The 24,472-nt window shown below is 58.0% G+C and overlaps 1 protein-coding gene across 3 annotated transcripts in view; it reads left to right on the forward strand.

Annotated features, from left to right (window-relative positions):
• Positions 1 to 21,614, forward strand: part of KDM4B (lysine demethylase 4B) — a gene marked incomplete at both ends in the record, with an annotated part of 94,402 nt that extends 72,788 nt beyond the window's left edge. For 2 of the 3 annotated variants that reach the window (XM_084251364.1, XM_084251366.1), the window contains 12 exons: positions 3,498 to 3,958; positions 4,175 to 4,295; positions 6,847 to 7,025; positions 8,723 to 8,945; positions 11,364 to 11,440; positions 11,714 to 11,769; positions 12,005 to 12,113; positions 15,810 to 15,995; positions 16,082 to 16,246; positions 16,663 to 16,782; positions 20,292 to 20,384; positions 21,438 to 21,614. In XM_084251364.1, the coding sequence (XP_084107490.1) occupies positions 3,498 to 3,958; positions 4,175 to 4,295; positions 6,847 to 7,025; positions 8,723 to 8,945; positions 11,364 to 11,440; positions 11,714 to 11,769; positions 12,005 to 12,113; positions 15,810 to 15,995; positions 16,082 to 16,246; positions 16,663 to 16,782; positions 20,292 to 20,384; positions 21,438 to 21,614 (1,967 nt within the window). The remainder of the gene's footprint in view (positions 1 to 3,497; positions 3,959 to 4,174; positions 4,296 to 6,846; positions 7,026 to 8,722; positions 8,946 to 11,363; positions 11,441 to 11,713; positions 11,770 to 12,004; positions 12,114 to 15,809; positions 15,996 to 16,081; positions 16,247 to 16,662; positions 16,783 to 20,291; positions 20,385 to 21,437) is intronic. The other variant, XM_084251365.1, reaches the window with a different exon arrangement.
• Positions 21,615 to 24,472: the final 2,858 nt, after the last annotated feature.

Consider the following 24,472-nt stretch of genomic DNA (forward strand, 5'->3'; position numbering starts at 1 on the left):
TGCCGTCCAGGTCTCAGTAATTACACTCCACAATGTTGTTAAAATGATGAAATCAATGCATTTCTTAAAACATACCCAACCATTAAGCAGCATACGACTGTGAAGTTCAGAGAACGTGACAAGCCAGACAGTAATTTAGGGAGCGGCTGAGTCTGCTCAGCCTGCCTTAATGAAGTAATCCAAATGGGACCTTTAACACCAGCAGTTTATCCTCTGCTGGCTCTGGGGCCAGATGCCCAAGATCAAGGTGTCTGCAGGGCTGTTTCCTTGCAAGGCTGTAAGGGAGGATCTGCTCCACCTCTGCATGGCTTGTGGACCGTTCCCTTTGTGTTTATACGGATTCTCCCTGTGTGTCTCCATCCACACTTTCCAATTTTGTGAGGACACTAGGTGAATAAGGCATTCTCTGCGACAGGCTTTGAGATCGAGAGGCTCTTCTCTCTGGGTCTGCTTCCCCAGCTTCCTGCCTAAATGGAAGGCTGGGTGAAACAGGCATGCTATAGGCAAACGGTGGCCATGAAGGAGGAGACGCGCATGGTGGCCTGCCCAGCGTCTCACATGCAGGGACCCAGGGCTTTTCAAAAAGGGCTTCAGAGTCCAAGCACCCACGATGGTCTCGGAGTGGTAAGGGCCAGCCCACACATTCCTCCAGGGCTCTCTTCCCCTGGCACGTGGGCCCAGGGAAGGTGAGGCTGTCCCAGGGGTGGCACCTCTGTCCAGGGCAGCACGGAATCCTGATTTTGGAGGCCCAGTTCCTTCCCACAACAGAGCCTCATCTCCAAGGGGGGGGAGAGGGGGTGGATCACCAGCCCCTCTCTAGAGGAAGCAGTCCGTAGGTGTCCACCAGAGCCCTGTGCTGCAGTAAGAGCACTCTGAGCTGGTCCCTCTGCCCTCCGAGGGAAAATAAATTGAACACAGCAAATAAATAAGCACTCACAGTCAGAGCTGACAGCAAATGCGCGTCCCTGAATGAGTGGGAGATTTAAAGTGGTTTGTAGACTCCTTTAATGCCAGCTTAATGTCCCTAAAAGCTGGAGGTGCTACAGATCAGATTGTGTCAGGCTTTAGCAGAGGACGTTGGGTTGGATTTGCACAGGGCAAACACATTGTCGCTCCCACGCAGCAGTGAGCGTCCTGAGGAGGAAGCCCCGGGGTGGGGGCCCAGGCTTCTGCTTTGGGGTCCTCTGGGGAGAGCTGCTGCACTTGGTCTGACTTTTGGATGGACCAGCAGCCTCCTGCCTACCCCTGACCCCTTGGGGCCCCAGCAGACAGCCAGAAGGCAGCATGTCCACCCCGGCTGCCTAGGACCTGGAAGCTCGCTTCTCCTGCAGGATTGTGACCATCTCGTGGGCACTTGCCAGCCCCCTGCGGCTAGGCATGGTCGCCATCTCAGGAGGGTCTGCCTCCTCCCCATCTCTCCCCCCCTTTCCCTACCACATCTCCCCCCTTCCCCCTCTCCATCTCCCCCAATTTCTCAGCACTAGGTGGAGACCTTTGGCTGCAGGCTCCCCATCTGTAGGGGAGAAGAGCTTGTGTTTGCAAAACGCATCTGCTGCTTTCCTGGTCAGGGAAACTCATCCCGAGGCGTGGCTAGGAAGGGGCGGCCTTCAAGGCTCAAGGCTCCTTGAAGTGGATGAAGGTGTGGGAGGAACCCCAGAGGGGTGAAGGTGTGGGAGCGAGCATCCATGATGGTGCCCCTGGAATACTCAGGACCACAGGTGTTAGGGGGCTAGTGCTCCCTTTGTTGTGCTGGATGGAGCCTCTTAACACAGGGCACGTGCTTGCCGAGGACTGGGCAACCCAGACTGCCAGCACAGGGCTGCCCCGCACTCAGCCAAGGGGGTGGGGAGGAGAGTGGGGGCAGGAGCAGGAGTAGGGGTAGGGGCCGGGGAGCTGGCTCACAGTCTCTGCAGCTCTAAGTGGGTGAGCCTTGCTTCACCCCTTCCTGGGGTCGTTGTGGGTTGAGAATTAAGTGATAAACCATAGTCCCGGGCTGACGAACAGGTGTTTCATGACAGGAGGTGAGCCAGAAGGCAGTGTTGCAAACCGAGCTGATTACATTTCATTTGTCAATAGTTTGACGTAGAAGGGGACAGATCCTTTTCCCTACATTTTTCCTTATTTTCCTAATCAGGGTCAGGAGAGCCCCAGACTAAATTGTGGGTACCAGTGGGCATCGTGACACTGTCAGCAGAACGACAAAATTGCCCCCCATTTTATAGGACCTTTGGGTTTGAGCCTCAAAGTCCCATGGCAGTGAACCCCTCAGTCACCTGTCCCTCCTTATACAACATCCTGAACTCCTCAGAAATGGGGGTACTGGGATGAGCTAGCTAGTGTGCCCCTTCTGCAGATGGAGCAGGCAAGACTCTAGAGCTCCATGGCTCCAGACTGCCCCAGTGAGCAGCCAGGCTGACAGTCCTTTAGGGCAGGGCTCCTGATGCCACGTGCCACTCGGCATGGCAGGCCACGCCATCGCCACCTGCATGGGTTCCCTGTGGCTACTGTGCCAACTACCAACGACTGAACTCCACTAGAAACAAGACCACCATGGGGGTCAGGTGCCTCACACAGGTCTCACTGGACTAACTGAAATCCAGGTGTTGGCAGGGCTAGTTCCTGCTGGAGACCCCAAGGAGAACCAGTTTCCTTCCTCTTCCAGCTTCTGAAGCTCTGCCTCCCGGGCTCAGGCCCCTCTTCTGTCCTCACAGCCAGCAGTGCAGCGTCTGTGACCTTCATCCGTAGTCACGTCTCCCTCTGACCTCATTCAGGAAAGGCTCTCTGCTCTTCAGCGTCCTTGTGATTATGTTAGGTGGCCACCTCCCCTCTCAAGATCCTTAACTTGGTCTGCAAAGTCCCTGCTGCTGTTAGGCCCTGAGGTTAGGGTGTCTTGGGGGCCATGATTCTGCTAGCCACACCACCCGCCTCAGTTTTATTTGAATACTCACACTCATCCTGGCCCTCAAATGGAAATGCCTCTGAGGATAAACCTTCCTGCCCTGTCACCTGACAGGGAATCCTCTAGAACTGACCCTCCGCGGTAGAAGGATGATATTTCGGGAGCTCCAGGCCCATAGGGGCTCTCAAGTGACCTCTTGTTTCTGGTTTGTTGTTAGAGGTTTTGCTTTTAAAAAATTCAACAAGTATATGTTAATTGCCTAGGAAACACCTCTTTGGAAGAATGTTTGGGCCAGACCCCCTGCAGGCAGGAGCCTGGGATCACAAAGTCTTTCCCCAGCTTCTCTCTAACACCTGGCTTCTTCTGGCTCAGAGTCTTTCCTGAGGCTGTGAGCCTGGGCCAGGACTTGTGGGTTGGGGCCTACTCTAAGACTCAGGCGGGGCTGGTGTTCGGCCACCTGGTAAGGTGACCTGTGCCAGCTTGAACTTGTCTGGAGCCCGTGTTCACTTGGGAGGCCTTTTTGGGCCAGAGAGGATCTACGAGCATCCCCAGCCAGCCCTTGCCTAGCAAACTGAGGGTGTCTCCTCTCTTCCTACAGATGATGGGAGGGGCAAACTTCGGCCAGTGGCCAAGGCCAAGAGTGACCGGAAGAAGAAGAGCTGTAGCCCCCTGCACCCCCACCACCCTCTCCTGCCCCAGCTGCCATCTCCCCCACCCACCCAGTTCCCCGCTGAAGAGGCACCTCAGCCAACACCCCCACTGGAGCCCTCCATGCCGACCCCGGGCCCTGTGGCCACTGAAGAGAGCCCCCCACCAGCGCCCCTCAACGTCGTGCCCCCTGAGGCTCCTGGGGAAGAGCAGGAGGTGAAACCACGTCCCATCATCCCCATGCTGTACGTGGTGCCGCGGCCCAGCAAGGCTGTGTGTGACAAGGGCCGCGTGTCCTGCCAGCAGGCCTTTGAGCACTTTGTCCAGAAGGGCCCCACGTGGAAGGAGCAGGCGGCCCCCATGGAGCTGACAGGTCCTGAGGAAGAGAGTGGACCACCTGGCGAGGTGCAGGTAGGGTGGTGGGTAGCAGCAAGTGGTCCCTGGGGTGTGGGGTGGGGGGGCGCAGGCCACATCCCCTGGGGCTCTCTTCATAGCAGGTGGCATGTGCATGGTGAGGAAACCAGAGTGAACCCTCAAAAGGCTGTTAGCATTACCTCCTGCTTGATGGGGCTTTGCTCTGGGACTCAAAGCCATGCCCTATGCAGATGTGTCTTGTTCTGTGTTTAGGCAGCATCAACATTTTCCAAATTGAAGATGGAGATAAAGAAGAGCCGGCGCCACCCTCTGGGCAAGCCACCCACACGATCCCCGCTATCAGTAGTCAAGCAGGAGGCCTCAAGTGATGAGGGTAAGCAGGGGGCTTGTCCCTGAGTGGGACTCCCTCAGACCCAAGCTGTGAACCCATCCACCCTCACTGTTGCTTCTCCCCTCGGTCTCCTGGCCATGTGGCTGCCCCAGCCTTCTGCCCCTTCACCACCACCATCAAAGTCAGGCCCTGTTCATCCCTGATGGCCAGTCCTCCCTCCGACCCGGTCCCGGCATTCAGCCCTGCAGTGCTGCCCAAGGCTCTGGGCCTACTCTGCGCATGCCCAGGGTCTGAAATGGCTGTGGCCGGGAGTATGGCCTGCCTGGGCTCAAACCCCAGCCCACCACCTGGGTGCCGTTGGCCTTTCTGTGATTTGGTTTATATAAAATGAGATGTGCTAGCCTTCTGAGAGGTCTTGCCAAGAAGGTCCACAGATTGATGCCTGGAAAGTGCATGGCTGGGTGCCGGCACAGCCTGTATTACTTCTGCCCCTTCTCACCTTGTGAAAAGTGCCACATGCTGATCCTGCCGGAAGCGCCTTCCTCCAGGCTGAGGTTGGCTCCCCCTGCCCCTGGCATGGGCATCTCTCCTTACCTGGCCCTCAAGGTAGGCAGGGACAGTGCCTCATCCTCTGAAGGTCTTAGAATCCCTGGCACAGAGCAGGGCTTCCAAGATATTCCTAGCACAGGCAGGTGGACCCTCACCCCATGCATCACAGGGCCAGCCTTCCAGTGTGTATCACACCACTGTGCCCTGCCAGGTTGAGACTTGAGAAATGAATTCGGATTCTGTGATCACAGGGCTGTGCTCCTCTCTGAACCTCCAAGTTCATTTCCAGTGGAAATACTGCAGCTGTTCACTGCCTCGGGATAGGGGGAAGCAGCCCGTGTTTGTGTCGTGCTAACAGAGGAAACCTTTGCCCTCACCCTGTCTCCCCTAGGCAGGTGGCTGTTGTTAGAGACACTTGGGCCAGAGATTGACGCAGGGTTGGGAAACAGCCAGCCACTGCGGAAGTGACTGGGAGAGGTTAGGATAAAAGGCTGTGAGGAGCTAGAGCCGCAGGGGTAGAGACGGAGAAGCTTCTATTTAACGCTCAGCCAAGAGTCAGAGTTGCTATCGCATATGCAAAATCCTGCTAAGCCAATTTTTCACCTTCTGCTTCTTCCATTTGAGATGCAAGTGGGATGTGAAAATCTTCTGGATGGTTTCTCTCATCCTGAATATGATTTGGGGCTAGGGTGAAGAGGGGTTCTGGAATCACTGTGGACCACAGGTCCTGAGCTCCCAGGAGTGGAAAGAGTCTCAGGAACAATCAGACACTTCCCAAGGCCCCTCCAGGCTGCGGTAGCCAAGTGTCCTTGCCTCCATTCTTTCCAGAAGTACCTCCAACTTGTGTCCTGAAGGCTTTGGTGGCTCTTCTTACCTGCAGATGACTAGGTCCTCCCTTGTCCATGACTTCAAATAGAGAAGTCTTGCCTCTGGCTCTTTGCTAAGTCAGGCCCGGCTCCCATTGTCAGAGAACACAATGTCTGCCTTAGGAGTGTTGGGTATCCCCCATTGCTCCCCTGCTGCTCCTTTCCTGGGGAGCAGCCTGGGGGCTGGACCCAAGCCAGAGTTCAGGCTCCCAGCCACATATTCCTGCCATGCCATGCTGGCCCAGCTGCTCTGAATGTTTGGGCCCCCGTAGTGAACACCTCACTTTTTGGAACAGGCTCCCAGGGAGCTCTGAAGCTCATCTGGAGCTCTAAATAGTGCATGGGAGGTAGGGGTGCAGTTGGGGTGAGGCTGGCTGGTAGTAAAGACTGGGGTTAGAGACAAGTTGCAAATGGATGGTGGAGCTGTTATAGAGCAACCCCGATATTAAACGGGTTCCTGGCTGTGGGTCCTCACCCGCGCGCTTTAAAGGGACTTATGAATACTCTACTACAGACACGCAAAAGGGTTAATAAAAGGTTTATTTACAAGAGAAAAAGAAATAAGGAAAATGTACAACTCAGGGAGAAAATAGGGAAATAAAGTCTTTAATGCGTCTTACCCGATCCGACGACCTGGAAACCCAAAGTCACCCTCAGAGCTGGCCGGACCGCTGTGAGCTGGCGGAGAGCCAAAATGGAGAGCCCCCAAAGCCCACGTGTCTGCCTTTTGTATCCACCTGGCTGCTGAACCCCACCCTCAGGCCCCAGCCACCTTCCCTTTGGTGGTGATGGGATTTGGAGTTCCCAGTGTCTTTGGCTTTGACCTGGGGTGGGGGTGGAGTCCACAAAGCCTATATGGAATTTGCTTTGGGACAGCCTTTTCCCCCTAACAGAGCCAGATGTTCCATTTGTGGCTTCCGTCTCAGTGTGACTTTGGGGTGACATGGCCCCGACCGATACCTACCTTCCAGCACCAGCTGTGTTTCTCTTAGTTCCACTGAACTCACAGAGTCTACACCTGACTCTTAAGGTCTGGCCCACCTGTCTCTTGTCCTCAAACGGGACCAGGGTCGCCAGGTGGGCTAGTTGCAGATAGGGCTGGGCTGAGGTGAGGTGAGCAGTGAGTAGGCATGTTTTCACTGAGCTGAAGGTTTTCTTCTCCCCTCATTGTATTCTAGAAGCCTTCCCATTCTCTGGGGAGGAGGACATGAGTGACCCCGAGGCCTTGAAGTCTCTGCTCTCTCTGCAGTGGAAGAACAAGGCTGCTAGCTTCCAGGCTGAGAGGAAGTTCAACGCAGCAGCCGCCCTGACTGAACCCTACTGTGCCATCTGCACCCTCTTCTACCCCTACAGCCAGGTGACTCCCTAGGCTGGCCTAGCACTGTGCTGTCCACACAGCGCCCAGCAAAGCACCCAGCGGGGTCTCTGTTCCTGTGGGTGCCAGTCCTTGCTGTCTGATGCGAATTCTGTGGAGGGTCTGGTGGGATGAAGCGCCTATTTGTTGTAGGAGCCAGCATGGGATCACAGACCAGCCAGGCAGGAGTGGCGCCTAGGCCACTGGGGTGTGTGAGCCAAAGACTCCCTGTGAGGGCTGTGAGCAGAAAGCTGGCTTCTTGCGATTTATTGGCCTATGACTTATCAGTGCATTTCTGCAAAAATGAGTGCTGGGGGGTATTTGATGGGAGGTTGGGAGCAGTGTGAAAGCAGCACATCACTCTCCTCAGAAGGCTTCTCGGCCTAGCCTGGGGGCAGAGGCTAGAGGCTGGACCATCACGGGCATGGATGGCACAGGTGAAGACTCTGGCGTGGCCTGGCTTTCTTTTGGGTCCCTGGCTCTTAGCCTCATGCCCATGCCCCCCACAAGGGAGCTAAATGCCCTGAGGTCATGCCCTTGCCAGGGGGCTCAGGCGTATGGCTTACTTGTTGCAAGGGTCTTGCCCCTCAGAGCTGCCTGAACCCAGTGCCTCTAAGTGGATTGGATCCACCTCTGGTCTTAGAAGTAAAGTAGATGTAATATGTGTCTGATGGAGAGATTAGGCGAGTGCTCTCTTGCCCTTGCTGGGGAGGCTGCTGGGAGTCCATGCCGGCATCTCCAGCTTCAGATCTGAGTCTTCTCAGTTCTAGTTGCTAAGCTAAGCATCGTAATTCAATCACACCTGAGGTACCAGCAGGCCTGGGAGCAGCTGCTTCTACAGTCTGGGCCTTTGAGGCTCGAAGCAGGCCTTGCTTGCCCCTCATCAAGTGTGTGCACCTCAAGCCATTTTCAACTAATGGGGGCAGCTTGAAGGCAAGGAGGGAGATAGGTATGCAGCCCCATTTTCAAAGCAGGTCTGAGGGCCACTACCCCCCGACAAGGCATGTAGAGCTGGTGGTCCTTAGTGGAACTGGTTCTTCCCGGGTCCTCCCATCACACCTCAGTGGATCCAGGGCCCCATCTGGGAACATGGTCGTCCTGAAGCCTAGAATGGGATGTTTTCCTCAGTCTCTTCTTGGCATTGGCTCTTTGGTGCCTGGTGCACCTTGGAGGTGGGGAGAACAGATAACATGCCATCAGGGGATGGTTAGGACTGACAGAAGGGTCTGACAGATAGTGGACCCAGTCCACTGACAGACGGGCAGTGGAAGTGGCTGCTGGTCACGTGAGTGGGTGGCGTCCAGAGCATACAGGAACCTTGGCAACATAGCACGCAAGGGCCTTGGGGCCCATGGTGCCTGGCATTGGGAGTATAGGAAGGAGAGCCAGGAGGCCCATGTGGCTGGAGCATAGCAAGGGCAGAGCAGTGGGTGAGGGCAGAGGGTGGTGGTGCGTTTGCCTATGTTTGGGGATTTCTAGAGCAGAGTAGGGGTTGGGACAGTGGGGCCAGGCATGGGTACTTCTGGAAGACCCTTAGGGGAAGGAGAGAAGTGGGGGTTGCAGAAAGGGAGTAGCTGGAGATAGAGGGGGCAGAGGATAGAGCAGGGCTGGCCTGGTCCCAGACTGGTTCATGGTCAGTTGTCCGCCCCGCCCTGTGTTGAACTGGGCTCTCCACTGAGGGCGGCCTCCTTCTCCTATAGTCCCTACAGACAGAAAAAGAGACTCCTCAGGCCTCTCTTGGGGAGGGCCCGTCATCTGTGCCACCTTCCAAAAGTGGCCAGAAGACGAGGCCACTGATCCCCGAGATGTGCTTCACCTCCAGCGGCGAGAACACTGAACCGCTCCCTGCCAACTCCTCCATCGGGGAGGATGGGACCAGCCTGCTGATCGCCTGTGCCAAGTGCTGTCTGCAGGTCCACGCCAGTGAGTGCAGTCCTGCCGGCGGGTGGCCCGAGGGAGGGCTGCTGACGAGAAGCTGTGGGCTCTGCCTTCCCTTTCCTCTGGGCTGCTTTTCAGGGCCAGGTCTGGGGTTCAAGTGGGCTCTCATCCGTCACATAACGGGTGGTGGGCAGGAGTCCCACCACTTAGCCAGGGGTGCACCCTGCTCACGAAGGAGAGGGATGGGCCCCTCAAGTGGGGTTCTGAGAAGGCCCTGAGCAGGTTAAACCCCGGTGGCAATGGCCCCTTACTCCGAGGGATGCTTGCGGAAAGCTGCCCTTACCCACTAGAGGGGGAAGTGGGCAGGAAGCCCCAGGAGGACGGGAACCCAGCTGGATCCTTCTAGAAATACTACTCGCTCTTGAATCTCTGCCAAACTACTCTCACCCTGGCTAGGTGGACCTTCCTGATCAGCCTCCTTCTAGACAGTTCTGCTGAGGCCCACCCTCCCCTCCTGGACCTGGGAGGCAGCAGGAAGAGATTAGGTCCCCCTGATATTTTTAAACTCTACTGTTTGGGACCAGAGTTGGAATTGATGGTAAAGATGAGCTTTTTAGAGTGGTTTGGGCCCCATTTATCTCTGCTCTGGGCTACTACCCTCCCACAGCCTCCTGAAAGCAAGACCATAGCCTGAGACAGAAAAATGGGTGTCTGCCCCTTTCTCGGTCATGAGGCAGGCAGGGAATGTGAGATTGGGCTTCCAGAACAAAAAGAGCTTTCAAGAGCTGTTTAATTTCTTGTGCTGCCTGCAGAGGAAGGTGGCCATAGATCTCTGTCCTAGCCGCCCCTGCAGAGGCCTGCCCGTAGCTCATTTTGTCTCCAGTCTGGGAGCCTGAATTTGAGATTCACTCCTGGGAAGGCAGCTCCTGGGCGGAAGGCAGCAACAGCCCAGCCCAAACTGGAGGCGCCCGAGGTGCATGGGAGGCAGGAAGCTCAGCACAGATGTCTTCCTTGGCTCTGGAGGGAGGTAGAGGCCCCGTACCCACCAGCAGCCAGGCCCTTTTGTCTGAGTGCCCTCAGAAGACAGAACAGAGGCCCAGAGCAGTCTCTTGGGCACCTTGCCCTCCCTCAGGGCCTCCGTGGGTACACAGCAGAAGGCTGCCTTTCTTTTTCTTTGTAAACTTATTTAAATACAGGGTTTTTTTTTAATTATTATTTTCTCACATCTTTGTTAACGTGGGGACAGTGTTGGATTTCTCTCCTTGGGTGTAGTCCCCGTAGTTCCACCACCACAGTCCCTTCTGCTCTTCCCGCCCGTTGTGACCCCTCCACTCCCTTGCTGTAGCCAGCTCTGTGATCGGCTTGCAAGTTCTGTCTTTTTTCCTGACACTTTGTTTGCTTTCTCTATATTCTGCATATTTACCTTTTTCCTTCTGACTTATTTCTCTTAGCATTCTCTCTTCCCGCTCCATCCACATTGCCGCGGATGGCATGAGTTTATCTTTCTTGATCGCTGAGTAGTATTCCCTTGTGTGTATGTACCACATCTTGATCCATTTGTCTATTGAGCACTTAGGTTGTTTCCCTATCTAGGCTATTGTAAATGGTGCTGCAGTAAACCAGGCGTGCAGGTTTCCTTTTGAATTTGTATTTTTTGTGCTCCGTGGGTTAATTGCTAGGAGTGGAATCGCTGGATCATACGGCTGATCCATCTTTAGTGTTCTGAGGAACCTCCCCACAGCTTCCCATGGTGGTGGGACCAGTTTGCGTCCCCACCAGCAGCGGACGAGGGCTCAGCAGCCACGTTCCTGCTGCCCTGCTCTTTCCCTCTACTTGCCCAGGGCCCCTCAGCACTGAGCTGCTGTTGCCACTGTAACCGCTGGCTGAGGGCCCCACAGTACTGCTGGGCAGTGACCTCTGGGGGAGGAGGTAGAGCCGCTGGGGCATGTCCATTGGTCTGCCCCTCCCTTTTCGGTGCCCTCTGCCGTTTCTCAACCAGAGCCGTGTTCCAGAGCAAGCCACCCTGATAACCTGGAGCCTCTGACTCCAGGCTTCAGTAATAACCATTCTGCTGGCCAACCTCTGCCTCTGAGTGCCAGTGCCCATGAGACCTACTTAGCATTTTACATGAATCTCGGTCCCTTTCCTGGTTCTCAGCCTTCCTCAGCCACAGAGCCTGGAGAAGGCCTTTTCAGCGGGGAGTTGACAGCGAGAGCTCCGTTCAGCTTGTGCAGGCCTGGCAGAGGGCTCCTGTGAGACCCTTTTTTCCTTCCTGGCACCCGCCTTCCCAGGGAGCCAGGTACAAACCCTTCTGCTGTGTGCAGTGGCCTGGAGTGAGACAGAGAGGTTGGTGAGAGCAGTTACCTCAGTAGTGCAGCCAGATTCTAGATAGAAGGCCCTGTCAGCCCCTCGTGCAGCCTCAGTGACAGATGCTAACCTCACTCACCCTCTGTTGTCTTGCAGGTTGCTACGGCATCCGCCCCGAACTGGTCAGTGAGGACTGGACGTGTTCCCGGTGCACAGCCCACGCCTGGACTGCGGTACCTTGCCCTGCTGTTGGTGGGGGGAGCCAGGCTGGTCACAGGGTAGCCCCTGGCCCGGGTCAGTTCCACAGGGTGGCCTTGGTTGGGCTGGACACCTGGCCTTGGTCGCTCTGGGTCTGCCTGGGAATGAAGGGTGGTCACTTCCCGTCTACCACCTCAGCAGCAGCTATTTTGAAATGTAAGGACTTTGGACAGGGGACTGGCCAGGCCTGGAGCAGTGGGCGGTAGCCTTGGTCTGTATCTCTCAACATGGTTGTCTGGTCTCCACAGGAGTGCTGCCTGTGTAACCTCAGGGGAGGAGCCCTACAGATGACAACGGATAGGAGGTGGGTAGAAGGCACTGGACTCCCTGTCCTGGGTGTGGGTCCTGAGGCCCCAGAATTGGTAGGGGTTGGGGGGCCTGGGACCAGGAGGAGCAGACCCCACAGATTGTCCTTTAATATCCCATAAACTGACTGACTGAGTGGTAGGATGCAGGCAGGGGTGGGCGGGACAATGCCAGCAGCTGTGAAATGACCCCAGGAGGGCCTGGTGTGCAATGGGCCCCTGATTCCACCCCAGGTGGATCCATGTGATCTGCGCTATCGCTGTCCCAGAAGTGCGATTCCTGAATGTGATGGAGCGCCACCCTGTGGACATCAGTGCCATTCCAGAGCAGCGGTGGAAGCTGGTATGTGCCCTGGTCTTGCCCTGTGGATGGAGGGTGGCTGCCAGGAAGCTGGACACCCTGATTCAGTTTGACAAACCTACATTTTGGGAAAAGATCCCACAGACAATAATCCAGAAAGAAAAAGAAAAATACCAGATGGCCTCACTCATAGCAGGAATCTAGAAAACCTAAATAAGAGACCAGGAAAAAGAATAACTATAAGAAAGTAAAAATCAAAATCAACAAACAACCAGAGACACTCTATGGGGGGTGTGGGGGCGGGGAAAGGAGGGATTGGGGTCAAAATAAGGGGGTTGCAATTGTATGGGGAATATAAAAATAAAATTTAAAAAAAAAAGAAAAAACGATCCCACAGACACGCAGAGCAAAAGGCAGACGGCATGCAGGTGCAGGGGAGGAGCAGGACTCCCTGGCAGGGTGCAGCTGGCTCTGCCCGGGCTGTGCGGGCCTCCCGTGTGCAGTCCACAGTGGCTGTGGGAGTGGGCCGCACACACTGCCCTCTCTTCTTTTGTTGTACCTGGCCCCTTTCTTTTTCGCATTGTGGTAAAAACACTTAACATGAAATGTCCCCTCTTAACAAATTTATAAGTTAACAAATTTACAGCATTGCTGGCTGCAGGCACAGCGCTGTCCGGCAGAGTTCTAGGACGTGCTCACCCTACAGGCCTGACATTCATAACCATGAACAGCCACTCCTGTGGCCCTCCCAGCCCCTGCAGCCACCCTCCACTCTGCTTCTGTGGTTCCCCACTCCTGGAGTCCTCGCCCGGGTGAGCTCACACGGTGTATGTGTCCTTTGGTGACGGGCTCACCTCACGTAGCAGGCTGTCCTTGAGCTCCACCCACGTTGTTGAGAATGGCAGGTTTCCTTCTTTCTCATGACCGAAGAATATTCCATTATGCACATCTTCATCCATCATCCACTGCTGGGCATTTAGGTGGATTCCGCATCTCGGCTGCTGTAAACAGTGCCGCCGTGGACGTGGGGTGCAGCTAGCTCTTCAAGGTAGCAATTTTGTTTCCTTTGGATAAATACTCAGAAATGGGTGGAATTTCTGGATCATATAGTAGTTCTATTTCTAATTTCTCAAGGAGCGTCGCACTAGTTTGCGTAAAGGCTGTGCCGTCTGCGTCCCCGGGAGCGCGCGAGGGCTGCTTTCATCCTCTGCGGTGCTTTTTTCCTCGCAGTGCCGGTGGCTTCCCGCTGTGGCTTCGACTGGCATTTCCCCAGTGGTCACTGATGCTGAGCGCCTTCTCACGGGCCCGTTGGCTATCTGTATGTTTTGTCTGTGAAATTGTCTATTCAAGTCCTCTGCCCACTTCTAAAGCTGTTGAATTGTAGGAGTTTTGTAACTGGCCTCTTGATATAATTGTGCTTCCCGCTCAGAGGAACCAGCCTTCCTGGTTGGGGCACTCTCTCTCATCATGGCCACCCCTGGGGAACCCCCGGGGCAGCGAAAAGAGCAGGTAGAACGTGACTCAGCCAGTGCCGACTTCCATTCCAGGCTTGGCCACCTGCCAGCTATGTGACTCCAGACAGACTCCTTGTCTGCCTGAGCCTCAGCCTTCCTGGCTGTCAAATGGGAGTCCTGCGGTCCCCTGCACCGTGAGCACTGCAGGCCATAGCTAGTGTCTGAGCACCAGTGCCTGCCCTCAGGTTTGTCACTGCTGTGAGTTCGCGGCCAGCCTGGCTGGGGGGGGTTGTGCACTGAAGGGTGTGTCCTGTTGCCCCAGGACTGGGCCCCCAGCCAGGGTGCCCCACAGCACCCGGCTCTTCTCCTGCTAGTTATTCCCCAGCTCCCTGGGGTAGTCCTGGGACACTGTTGCTCCTCCAGGCCTGCAGCAGGCTCCAGAGAAATTGGGCTGTAGCCTAGTGGGGGTGCTGTAGAGAGGAACCAATACCCACTGTGCAGCCTGGCTCCCCATGAAGGGGGTACCACGTTTAAGGCCTCTAAGTTGGGGCTGCCAGGCAGGGTTCATTGGGCTCTGGTGGGGACCCTGTGGGAGGGACTAGCTCTTCATTCATAGTGCCTGGGGCGGCCATGGCGGGCGCTACTGGGCGTGCTGTGTGATTAGGAGGAGGCCAGTGGCTTGCAGGTGATTCCTCCAGGAACATGGCGTAAAAAGCCTCATTATTCAGGTGGAGTGATGGTGCAGTACCCGGTGCCCATGATAGATCCTCCCTTCCATAGGCTTTATGGATCATCTGACATTTCCAGCTTGCAGCCTCTTCATTACCAGCACTTGTAACGATGAATTAAAAATCCTTTTACATGAGGCTTGCTTGTACTGCCTAATGGAGCTGCACAAAGAAGCCAGCAGTTAACTCCTGCTTGCCCAGCCGCCCGCCAGCAATTCCCCGGCTGCAGGCGAGCGGCAGGCCTGGTCGTTCTTCCATTCATCCAGCCCTGGTGCCCTCGAGGAGAAATTAAAGCACTCCTCTACCCAAGTGCCCTCGCCACAGCCCACACACGGCTCCTGATGAATGGTTCAGCAGGGACCCCGCCACATTCTTCCTGGCACTCAGAGGCGGAGTAATGAGCTGCCCCGGCTCCAGAGGAAGGGTGCTGCCAGGCTGGGTCTGGCCATGGGCTGCAGGGTGGTGGCCGAGCGCCCCCACCCAGGATGCCTGTGGGTGCTGGGTGCAGGGGCTGCTGCAGGGTGTCTTCTGGTGGGGCAGCTGTCTGGGCAGCCCACGCAGGCCCCATTCTGCAGGGCAGCGCCGGTTGCACGTGTGTCAGCGCCTTCCCTGCTGGCCAGAGGGGGAATTAGGTATTGACAGTTTAATAATGAGGTCTCATAGCTATCGATCCTGGCCTGGCTGGTGGAGCCCCACAGCGCCCTTCCTCACAGTGCTTATCTGGCCTTTGAACGCTGTTTACAGAACAATGAAGCCCTCACTTAAGTCCTCAGGGATATCAGGGGCGGGGCCTGACTGCTGCTGTGGGGGCAGTTCAGGGCTTGGCCACCCGAGTCTCCCAGGGTCTGTGCTGGGTTGTGCTGGGTTGTGCTGGGTTGTGCTGGGTTGTGCTGGCACAGGCCGGCCACCACAGGCAGGCGCCACTCCTACCATGTGGGCCCTCAGAAGGTGCAGGGCGTTGTTCTGATGCTCCTGCAGGGCTTTTATTCAGAATTTAGATTGAGTTCTCCATTTTTACATTTTATAGTATAAATTCAGTTCTTTCAGTACATTGACAGAGTTGGGCCAAACATTACCTCTCATTCCTGAACATTTTCATCAACCCCAAAGCCATCTGTCCCCAGCCAGCACCCAGCCCCTGGCAACCACAAACCTGCTCTCTGCACAGTTAACATCAGTGGACTCACACCGTGTGGCCTCATGGTCTGACTTCTCTCCCTGAGCGTTGTGTGCTCAGGATCCCTCCACCCTGAAGTGTGTATCGGTGCTTCACTCCTTTATGGCTGAGTAATATTCCGCCGTGTGGCTTTTCAGTGCCTGCTGCAGGCAGAGGGCACTCGTGGCGGAGCACCTAGGAAGTGCTCCTGGGGTCAAGCAGTAGGCTGGGTGGGTGAGATGGGAGGGCCCAGCCCTGGGGTGGTTTGAGGGGTTCTCCAAGTTCTGGATCTCAGGAGGTCACTCCTAGGAGATAGTCGTGGGGGATTATTAGTGGAGGGGCTCCCAGCCCAAGAGTCTGAGGCACCAGGGTCCCATTTCTGCTGCCCATGTCCCCCCAGAAATGTGTGTATTGCCGGAAGCGGATGAAGAAGGTGTCTGGCGCCTGCATCCAGTGCTCCTGCGAGCACTGCTCCACCTCCTTCCACGTGACCTGTGCCCACGCTGCCGGGGTCCTCATGGAGCCGGACGATTGGCCCTACGTCGTCTCCATCACCTGCTTCAAGCACAAGTCGGGGGGCCACTCCGTGAGTGCCGGCCTGCCCGCCCACCTGCCCCCACGACCTGCAGCCTGCCGTCCCCGTGACGCAGCCCTCTCCCTCCACCCTCCCAGGTCCAGTTCCTTCGGGCCGTGTCCTTAGGCCAGGTGGTCATCACCAAGAACCGCAACGGGCTCTACTACCGGTGCCGTGTCATTGGCACCACCACGCAGACCTTCTATGAAGTGAACTTTGACGATGGGTCCTACAGCGACAACCTGTACCCAGAGAGCATCACCGTGAGCCACATGGGGTGGGCTGGGCACGGGCGGGGCTACCGTTAGGATGCCAGGAGGTACCCTGGCCCCTCCTGTGGGTCATCTGCATCCAGGGCCACCTGTCGCCTCACTGGATAGGCCCAGGCCACAGGCCGCCTGCAGAGACTGCAGAAAGCGTGCGCGGTCTCATGCAAGCCGACAGGGAGGTGACACCCCCCAGCTCAGGCAGCGGGCCCCGCACAGCCCCGATCCTGTGTGTGCTCGGAGCTGGCCGGGAGAGCTCGGGCAGAGGACACCTCTGGGCTCCCGCTGCAGAACTTCCTCACGGTTAAAGAGCGGTCGAGCCAGGCTGCGAGGAGGATGTGAACCCGACGGAGGTCAAGGGCAGCGGCACCAGGTGAGTGACCGCGCCTCCCCCGTGTGTCCTGCGCCCGCAGAGCAGAGACTGTGCCCGCCTGGGGCCGCCGCCCGAGGGCGAGTTTGTGGAGCTGCGGTGGACCGACGGCAACATCTACAAGGCCAAGTTCATCTCCTCTGTGACCAGCCACATCTACCAGGTACGCCTGGGTGCTCGGGGAGAGGCTGGTGCGTGCCCGCCCGCTCGGAGAGCAGGCCCGGTGACTTTCCCAGCCGGCAGGGCCCGCTCGCGGCTGCTGCTCTCCCCCGCAGGGCTGGTGTCCCCTTTCTTTTTTTTATTGTGGTGGAATGTGTGTAGCCGGATGTGCCGTCTACCCGTTCTGGGGCTTGTTCCTGCGATTGCAGAGTGGAGATGAAGGTGTGCACCTTTAGGGAGACTCCTCTGTTGCCACGGCAAAGATGCGCCAGCTGGTCCTGCCCAGCTCCGCTTTCTCCTGTTCCTTGACACCCGGGGGAGTCAGCCCCGAGGCCCTTCTGTCCTTGCTTGATGAGTTGGACACGAAGGCCCAGAGCACACAGCGAGTCAGGTCTACTCCCAGTGTCCCCTAGGGCAGCCTCCGGTGCCCGCCTGTCTCTGCAGTCCACCCTGTTCTCCAGTCGTGTGGCGCTGGGGAGACAGTCTTTGTTCCCAGGATCCACTGGCATCAAGAAAACCTGCCAGAGGTGGTTGGGACAGGGTCTAGCTAACTCCACGTGGTCGGCTCTCTGACGATTTGGGCTCTGCAGGCCTTTGCAGACAGGCCTTGCAGACGAAGAGCAGCACGGCTTGTCTCTGCTGTGAGGGTAGAAGGCCGCTGCAGGCCGTGCGTAGCACTGAGGGGGCCAGGTCTGACTCTGGGCCTTCCTGGTTTTGAGCAGTAGACACAGGATGGTCTGCTGCCCACTCAGAAGTTGGTGGAAAGCAGTCTGGTTAACTGGTGGGCAGCTTTCAACGACACGAGTCTGTGAGTCTCTGGGGGGAACTGACTTCCCCTGGGACAGGCCAGGCAGCCCCAAGGAGGACTGGAAGTCAGCTCCCCGGGAGAGGGGTCCAGGCATGGCCCTCCAAGGCGAAAGGTGGTTCAAGAAATCAAACCAGGCATGTGTGGCTCTCTGCATGGCAGTGCTGGGGAAGACGCAGATGCATGGAGTGCACACCCACACTGCACCTACTGAGGGAGGCAGGATGACTCTTGGGTGGCAGCAGAGACTCCGGGAGCTGCAAGGTCATGGCCGCCTCTGCTCTCTCAAGAGCTCCCCCACCCAGGGGCAGAGGCAGGGTAGACGCAGGCCTGACCCGCTTCACAGTAAGTGGTTTAGAATGTTCGTGCTCTGAGGGGCAGCTTGCGCCCTGGAGTGGAGCAGGAGGTTAGGAACTGAGCCGGGGGCGGTTGCGAAGCAAAGCTGATGAAGGGTTTTGTAAATGAAAAGTGCCACAGGAGATGGTGGGAGGCCCCAGAGGGGCTGGGCTGGCGGGACCCCTGCTTTGTGGCCCGAGCACACTCAGGGCAGGGATGGTCTCGAGGGAGTGTGCCAGGACCGCTAGTGCCCCAGAGGACAGGTGGGCAAGGTGTCGCCTGCAGGAGCTTCAGCATCCCCCAACCTTCCAGTATATTCAGAGCACATCCCCTCTCAAGTGTGACCCCTCAAAATGCCTTTGAAAAGGGCCAAGGCATATGTTCCCCTCGGGGAGGCTGGGTGAAGGGTCTGTGGGAACTCTCCTTAGGAGTTCTTAAAACAACTTGTGAATCTGCAGTTTTCTCAAAAAGTTAAAATAAATGCTGCATAAAACCAGCCCCTTGGAGACCTGAAATTACAGTACATGTTTTGGGGAGACCTGCCAAGAGGAGCCCAATCTAACCGTCCACTCCAGCCATCGTCCCTCAGTATGTGACAACCCCTCTTCTCCCTGACCCTGCTGAGGGCCCCACGGGTCAGCCCAGCCCCTGGTCCCCTTGGTGGGCGCTGTTTTTCCTTTGGGGAGTTTGAGCACATGCCCTCTGATCTTTTTGTCCAGAAATCTGAGCCACTAGAATTCACTCCCCGCCCCCAGCAGCCTACTACCTGTTGTGACTGAAGCACAGGCCGCAGCACCCAGGATGTGGCCTGGCCCAGACGCACCTCCCCAACACCCGATGGCAGGAGCTGCTTTCTGAGGGGACCAAGCCTTCAGACCTGGGGTCTCCTGAGCCCTGATTCTCACCTGGGACGCTAGGAAAGGGGGTTTTTGGTCTTTGGCTTCTAATTTGCAAATGAAATGGGAGAGACGGGAGGGAACAGGCTGGGTCAGACCCTCAGGCTCCCCACACAACCACACAAGGTGCTCCTGTCGCCAGTGCGGATGAGTGGGCAGCCGGCATCCCAGAGTCCACACCAGGGACGTGCAGACTAGCCCGGCTGCCTCAGCCAAGTGGCCAGCAGCACCCGCGGCAGTCAGGTCTGCTCTCTGCCCTCGCCGTGCTGTGGGAGCAGTCCCAGTGACCAGTGAGGCAGGCCCTGCCTCGAGCGGGAGCAGCAGAGAGATACTTGGGGCTCCCTGCTCCCGGCAGCACCCGCCCATCTGTGCATGCCGGGGTTTGGAAGACGCCCCGTTCACATTCTGAGTGTTGTCATTTTTTCACAGTAAAAAGCGAGTCCTCTGCAATCCAAACCTCCCGCTCCCCAAAACAGGGCTGTTAGGGCCACAGTGCGACTGCTGCCTCTTTCCTGGGGGGAGCCATGTATCTGTCCATGCTTTTATTTTTTTATTTTTTTTTTAAAAGATTTATTTATTTTATTTATACAAGCACTGGGTACAGTCAGAAGCGCTGGAGGGTGAGAGAATTCACCAGAGCTAGAGCAGGGAGCAGAGCAGGCAGAAGGACTGAAGTACACTGCTGAGGGGAGCAGCGGGCAGCAGGAGAGGTCTGCGCGCCATGTGGGACCCTCACCCAGGTGCTGGGGATCGAACTGGCCCTGCAGAGGCTGCAGGCAGTTTCACAACCCAGCGCTCAACCGCTGTGCCACCAGGGAGGCCCATCTGTCCATGCTTTTATGAAAAGGGGACTTGTGGGCAAGGCAAGTAGCTTCTAGAATATCTTTCAAGATGTTCTCAAGCTGTGATTCTTTGAAGCTCCAAATGCCAGCTTTGGAATCAGCCACACGTGACTACACACGTGTCGTGCACGCACCCCAGTGCACAGTGCACCCCAGTGCACACACAGTGCACGTATGTTCTCCAACTCATCGCCCACACAGAGTCGGGGCCGTGAGAAGAGGCTGGAGGAGGTGCCACTTGGCATCCACGCCCTCTCCGATTAGGCGGCATCACCAAACCCACGGTCTGTTCAGGGGACCGGGAGAGGTGGATTCCGCTGCCCCCGCAAGCTGAAGCAAGAGCATACTGGGTTCCTGCGGGGGGCGGGGGGCGGGGGGCCCGTCTTCAGCATCCTCATCCAGAGGCTGACCTCTGGCCTCCATGTCCACTCCACCTGCCCCCTCCGTCTACCCCCGCTGCCTTGCCCTTGTCTGTCAGCCTCCCTGGAGCTGAGCCTCTGAGGGTAAGGGGTTCTGCCTGTGCCTCAGAACCTGTTGGGCCCCCCCTGGGCACCCGTGTCCACCTGCACCGACCCGAGCCAGAGTGCCGAGTCCTCAGCGGGGCACCACCCCTGAGAGTTGCGCTCCCCCACAGGTGGAGTTTGAAGATGGGTCCCAGCTGACAGTTAAGCGCAGCGACATCTTTACCCTGGATGAGGAGCTCCCCAAGCGGGTCCGATCACGGCTGGTAAGAGATTGTGCAGGACGGGGGCTACTCCCCAGAAGCCCTGGTGGTACTCAGGGAAGTGACCCACGTGACCTGTGGAGGAAGGGGCCGGGAGGCCAGGCCCTTCCCCTGCGGGGTGCCGGGGGAGGTGAGCTGGCGCCGACTGGCTCCCAGCGCCCCCCGCCGCACTCTGAGGTTTGTGGTACACAAAGAACCACGTCCCCAGAGCCTGTCCTGTGTCGGAGGGAGCAGTGAGTCCCAGAGGCAAGGACAGTGGCCTGTAGCTTTTCCTAGACCCGTAGGTTTTTCTTCCTTTGAGTTTAATCGAGAGCGTTTTGTGGAGCAGGTAGCCACGGCCTGCTGCCAGCAGATGAGCTCCAGGGAGGAACCGGCGGGCTCCCACGGCCGGCCTCAGACTCGAAGGTTCCCTGGGGAATGGCCAGGTGTAACCAGACGGACAGGCGGCCTCACCCCTCCCCGCTCCCTGCGGACGGCTGAGCGGGGCTGCCGGAGACACAGGCCAGGCCAGGGCTGCTGCCCTTGCAGGCGCCGGTAGTGCCGCCCGGGACTCACGGGAGCTCAGACACAGAACCGGAGCCTGCCACAGAGGAGTGTCAAGGCAGAGGAGGGAATGCCAAGCAGCTGTCCCCAGCGATGGGTTGTTGCTCCCAGGAGCTCCCTGACCGAGGGACAGTAGCCCGGAGCCCTGGGCCCGCAGCAGGGAGTGGATTTGCGCCAGCCAGCCCCAGCTCAGTCTTCGGGCTGCTGTTAACAGCACCCCACAGACTGGGCGACGTGTGGACCAAGGTCAAGGTCAGGGTTAGGTGAGGGTCCATTTCATTGGAGCCGCACCGGGAGGACACAGAGGACACTGAGGCGGGAGCGGACTCTGGGGTCTCTGTTACGAGGGCACGAATCCCATTGACGGGGGCTCAGCCCCATGACCTGATCCCCTCCTGAGGCCCCTCCAAATGCCATCCCCTTGGTGATTTCAGCAGAGGAATTGAGGGGGATGCTGCTCATCAGCCTGCACGCCCTCTTCTGCTCTAACCCCTGTGCCGTCTGCTTTTCCAGTCAGTCAGCACGGGCGCCCCGCAAGAGAGCGTCTTCTCGGGAGAGGAAGTGAAGGCCGCCAAGCGCCCGAGGGTGGGCACCCCTCGCGCCGCAGAGGACTCGGGGCAGAACCCGGACTACCTGGCCTTCATGGAGAGTCTGCTGCAGGCCCAGTGCCGGCCCGGAGCCCCCTTCTAGGACAGCCACCCGTCGGCCACCCTGGGCCCAGCAGGCAGGCGGCGGCCGGCCCTGGCGTTTGCTTGCTGTGAATTCCCGACCTCGCCTCCCGGCCTGGCCCGAGAGGCTACCTCCGCGCCTCAGGCGCCCTCTCTCTGCGACGGAGCAAGCAGGACGGCACGCGGCTCCGGCCCCCAGACTCAGGGAGCGGGGCCACAGGGCTCTGGGGCCTGGCCGGGGCCTGTGCCCCCCACTACTCAGATTTGTAAACCATGTAAGCTCTTCTTCTCGAAAAGGTGCTACTGCATAGCCTGCCTCCCGAGCAGCCTCTGAGATTGTGACTTCTGTACATACATCACCTTTGTGAGGTTCTTTCTATAAATACCTATTGTTTTAAAAAAAAAAAAAGTGAGAAAAAGAAGGAAAGGAAAAAAATCCCCAAAGTTGTTTTCTAGATTTGTGGCTTTAAAAACAAAACCGTTCCTTTTCTCCGAATCCAGGATCCACTGAGGGAGATACAAGCATCTCATTGGGATTTTTGTTGTGGTTTTAAAATCTTGTTTGTCTGTGAGCGGGCAGGGGAGTTCGCCGCGGCTGGAGGCGCCGGGAAGCCAGGGCAGGACACCCGGGGTCAGGGACGCCTGCCCCGGACTGGCTGAAGGCCCTGGTAGCTGGCACCGCTTCGTGGGCGGCTGCCAGCTCACCCCGGCCCTCTCTGCCCGAGAGGAGGCGGCGGCAGACCCTTTGTTGCCGTCCTGGCCAGGGCGTCCAGGAGCCTCCCTCCTGTCTGCACACATCTTGACAAAATAAACACTTTTTCTGGTTTTCTCCATCTTTGCTTCTTCCCCCACGAGAATCATTCCACCCCCGAGGCCTCGGTGCCAGCAGGCTTCCTCCAGCGGGAGACCCTGGCACCGCCCAGGCCTCTCGGGCCCGCTCAGGCCCCAGCCTGGCTTCTCCACTCAGTGTGCGTGACGTCCCGCCCCTGGGACCGGCGGCGCCCACTCGCGGGGGGAGGCCGCGGGGCCCGGCCAGGCCTTCCAGGAGGGCGAGGCTGGCGGGGCCTGGCGCCGGCCCCCAGCGCGCTGCTGGGCAGTGGCCAGCGTGCCGGGAGGCCTCCTGAGGAGCCGAGGGGCTGGCGCCCTCCACCCCCGACGTCCCGTGTCTGGCTGGCGACACGCAGATTTGTGTGTCTGGGAGAGCGGCCGAGAGGGAACCGCGACTTTCAGCTGGAAGGGAATCCACCGCCTCAGAGTCGTGGGATGAATTGAGGAGAGAAAAAAGGTGCTTCGTGCTCGACTTGGGAAGGAGCCGAGCTGCTTAGCTGCCTGCCCCTCGCCTGCGCTGCGGAGCCCGCTCCGTGCCAGCCGGCCCTCCGTCCCCGCGGGGGCATCGACAGTGTCATTTGCTTGTACAAAAAAGTGTTTTAGAGATTGCAAGAAGAGTGTTCTAACGGTCGCCAGGCAGAGAGAACTATTTACGGGAAATGGAGAGAATGTAATTTCCTTGGTGGGGGAGGGGGGCAGGTGCCCCAAAGTGGGGCGGGGACGGGGAGGTCAAGGGGAGTCAGCAAAATGTGGGGGTCCCCCTCTGCATGCAGCAGCCCTGCCCTGGTGGCGCAGTCACTGTATTCACATGTAGTTTGAAATGCTATTTATATTGTAAAGCGAATAAAAAGCAGGCAGGGCCCTCGGAGCCTCGCGGCCCTGGGGGTGCAGAGGGTGGGCCGTGCGGAGCCGGAGTCTGGGTCGCTCCCCAGGTGTGGGTTCCGGGCGACGGTGCAGACAGCAGATGGGAAACGCACGCTCTCTGCGAGGAGAGATCCGTGTCTATGTGCAAAAGCTGGAGGAAACCCATCCCCGCTGATTCCCACCTGAGATGAAGGATGCGCTGTATTTTTGCCTAATTTCCCTGCCTCTAGGTTCATAATGAATTAAAGGCTCGTGAGCACTGCGAATTCAGCTCCGTGTGTCGTTGGAAGTGTCTTCATTTCCGAGTCGGTGCCAAGGAAGAGCAGAGCGGCCTGGGCTGGACCCTGAGGCTGGCAGTGGTGGGGGGGGCATGTACCCCAGAGCCTCAGCCCCTGCTTTCAGCCTCGGGGCCAAGGGAGTCCACCAGAGCTTTCCTGTCCACGGAGCCCCCTCCCTGGGGCTGGCTGGCCCCCCTCTCCCGATGCCCCCCGGCTTTGACCGTGCTCCGGTGACGGGAGCGGGGCGCGGGCCACACCGTGGGTTCTCACCGTCCAGAATGAGGCTGGTCCCCCGGCATTCGTGGACCTGTCATTCATCTAACCGGCACTGGGAACTCAAAGCAGCAGATTCGATCCCCCATCATTAGCTGGCGGCCCCCTAGTTAGCTGCGGCAGGAAACGGGGGGATGTCAGCTGGGCCAAGGAACGGAGCAGGGGAGCAGGGAGGGCGGCAGGGTGTGCGCCAGCTTTACACAGGGAGCTCTAAGGAGGCGAGAGGGAGCCCTGGGGCCACCTGGGGGAACAGCATTCCAAGCAGAGGGAACAGTCCATGCAAAGGTCCTGAGGCAAGATCGTACCTCGATTATTGGAGAATTAGCGAGGAGGCCCGTGTGGCCGGAGCGGAGTGAGCGAGGGGGGGAGAGGACCGGAGGGCTGGCCATGGGAGCGCTTGGGCTTTTACTCCAGGCAGACAGGAGGCCTGTGGGCAGAGCGGTGGGACCTGACTCGGGTGCTCGTGGGTGCCCTCAGGTGGCTGCCATGGGGAGGACAGGCCGGTGGGGGAGCCACGCTGGAGCCGGTGAACCAGGGCAGAGACCACTGGGCTGAGACTGGAAAGAAGTTGCGCATCCGGGAAGGGCAGGCGGGGCCAGGGAGAGATCCGGGGCCCGGCTGGGAGCTCATGCCGCGC

The sequence above is a fragment of the Talpa europaea genome (assembly GCF_964194135.1).
Source record: "Talpa europaea genome assembly, chromosome: 12".
Taxonomy (NCBI): Eukaryota; Metazoa; Chordata; class Mammalia; order Eulipotyphla; family Talpidae; genus Talpa; species Talpa europaea.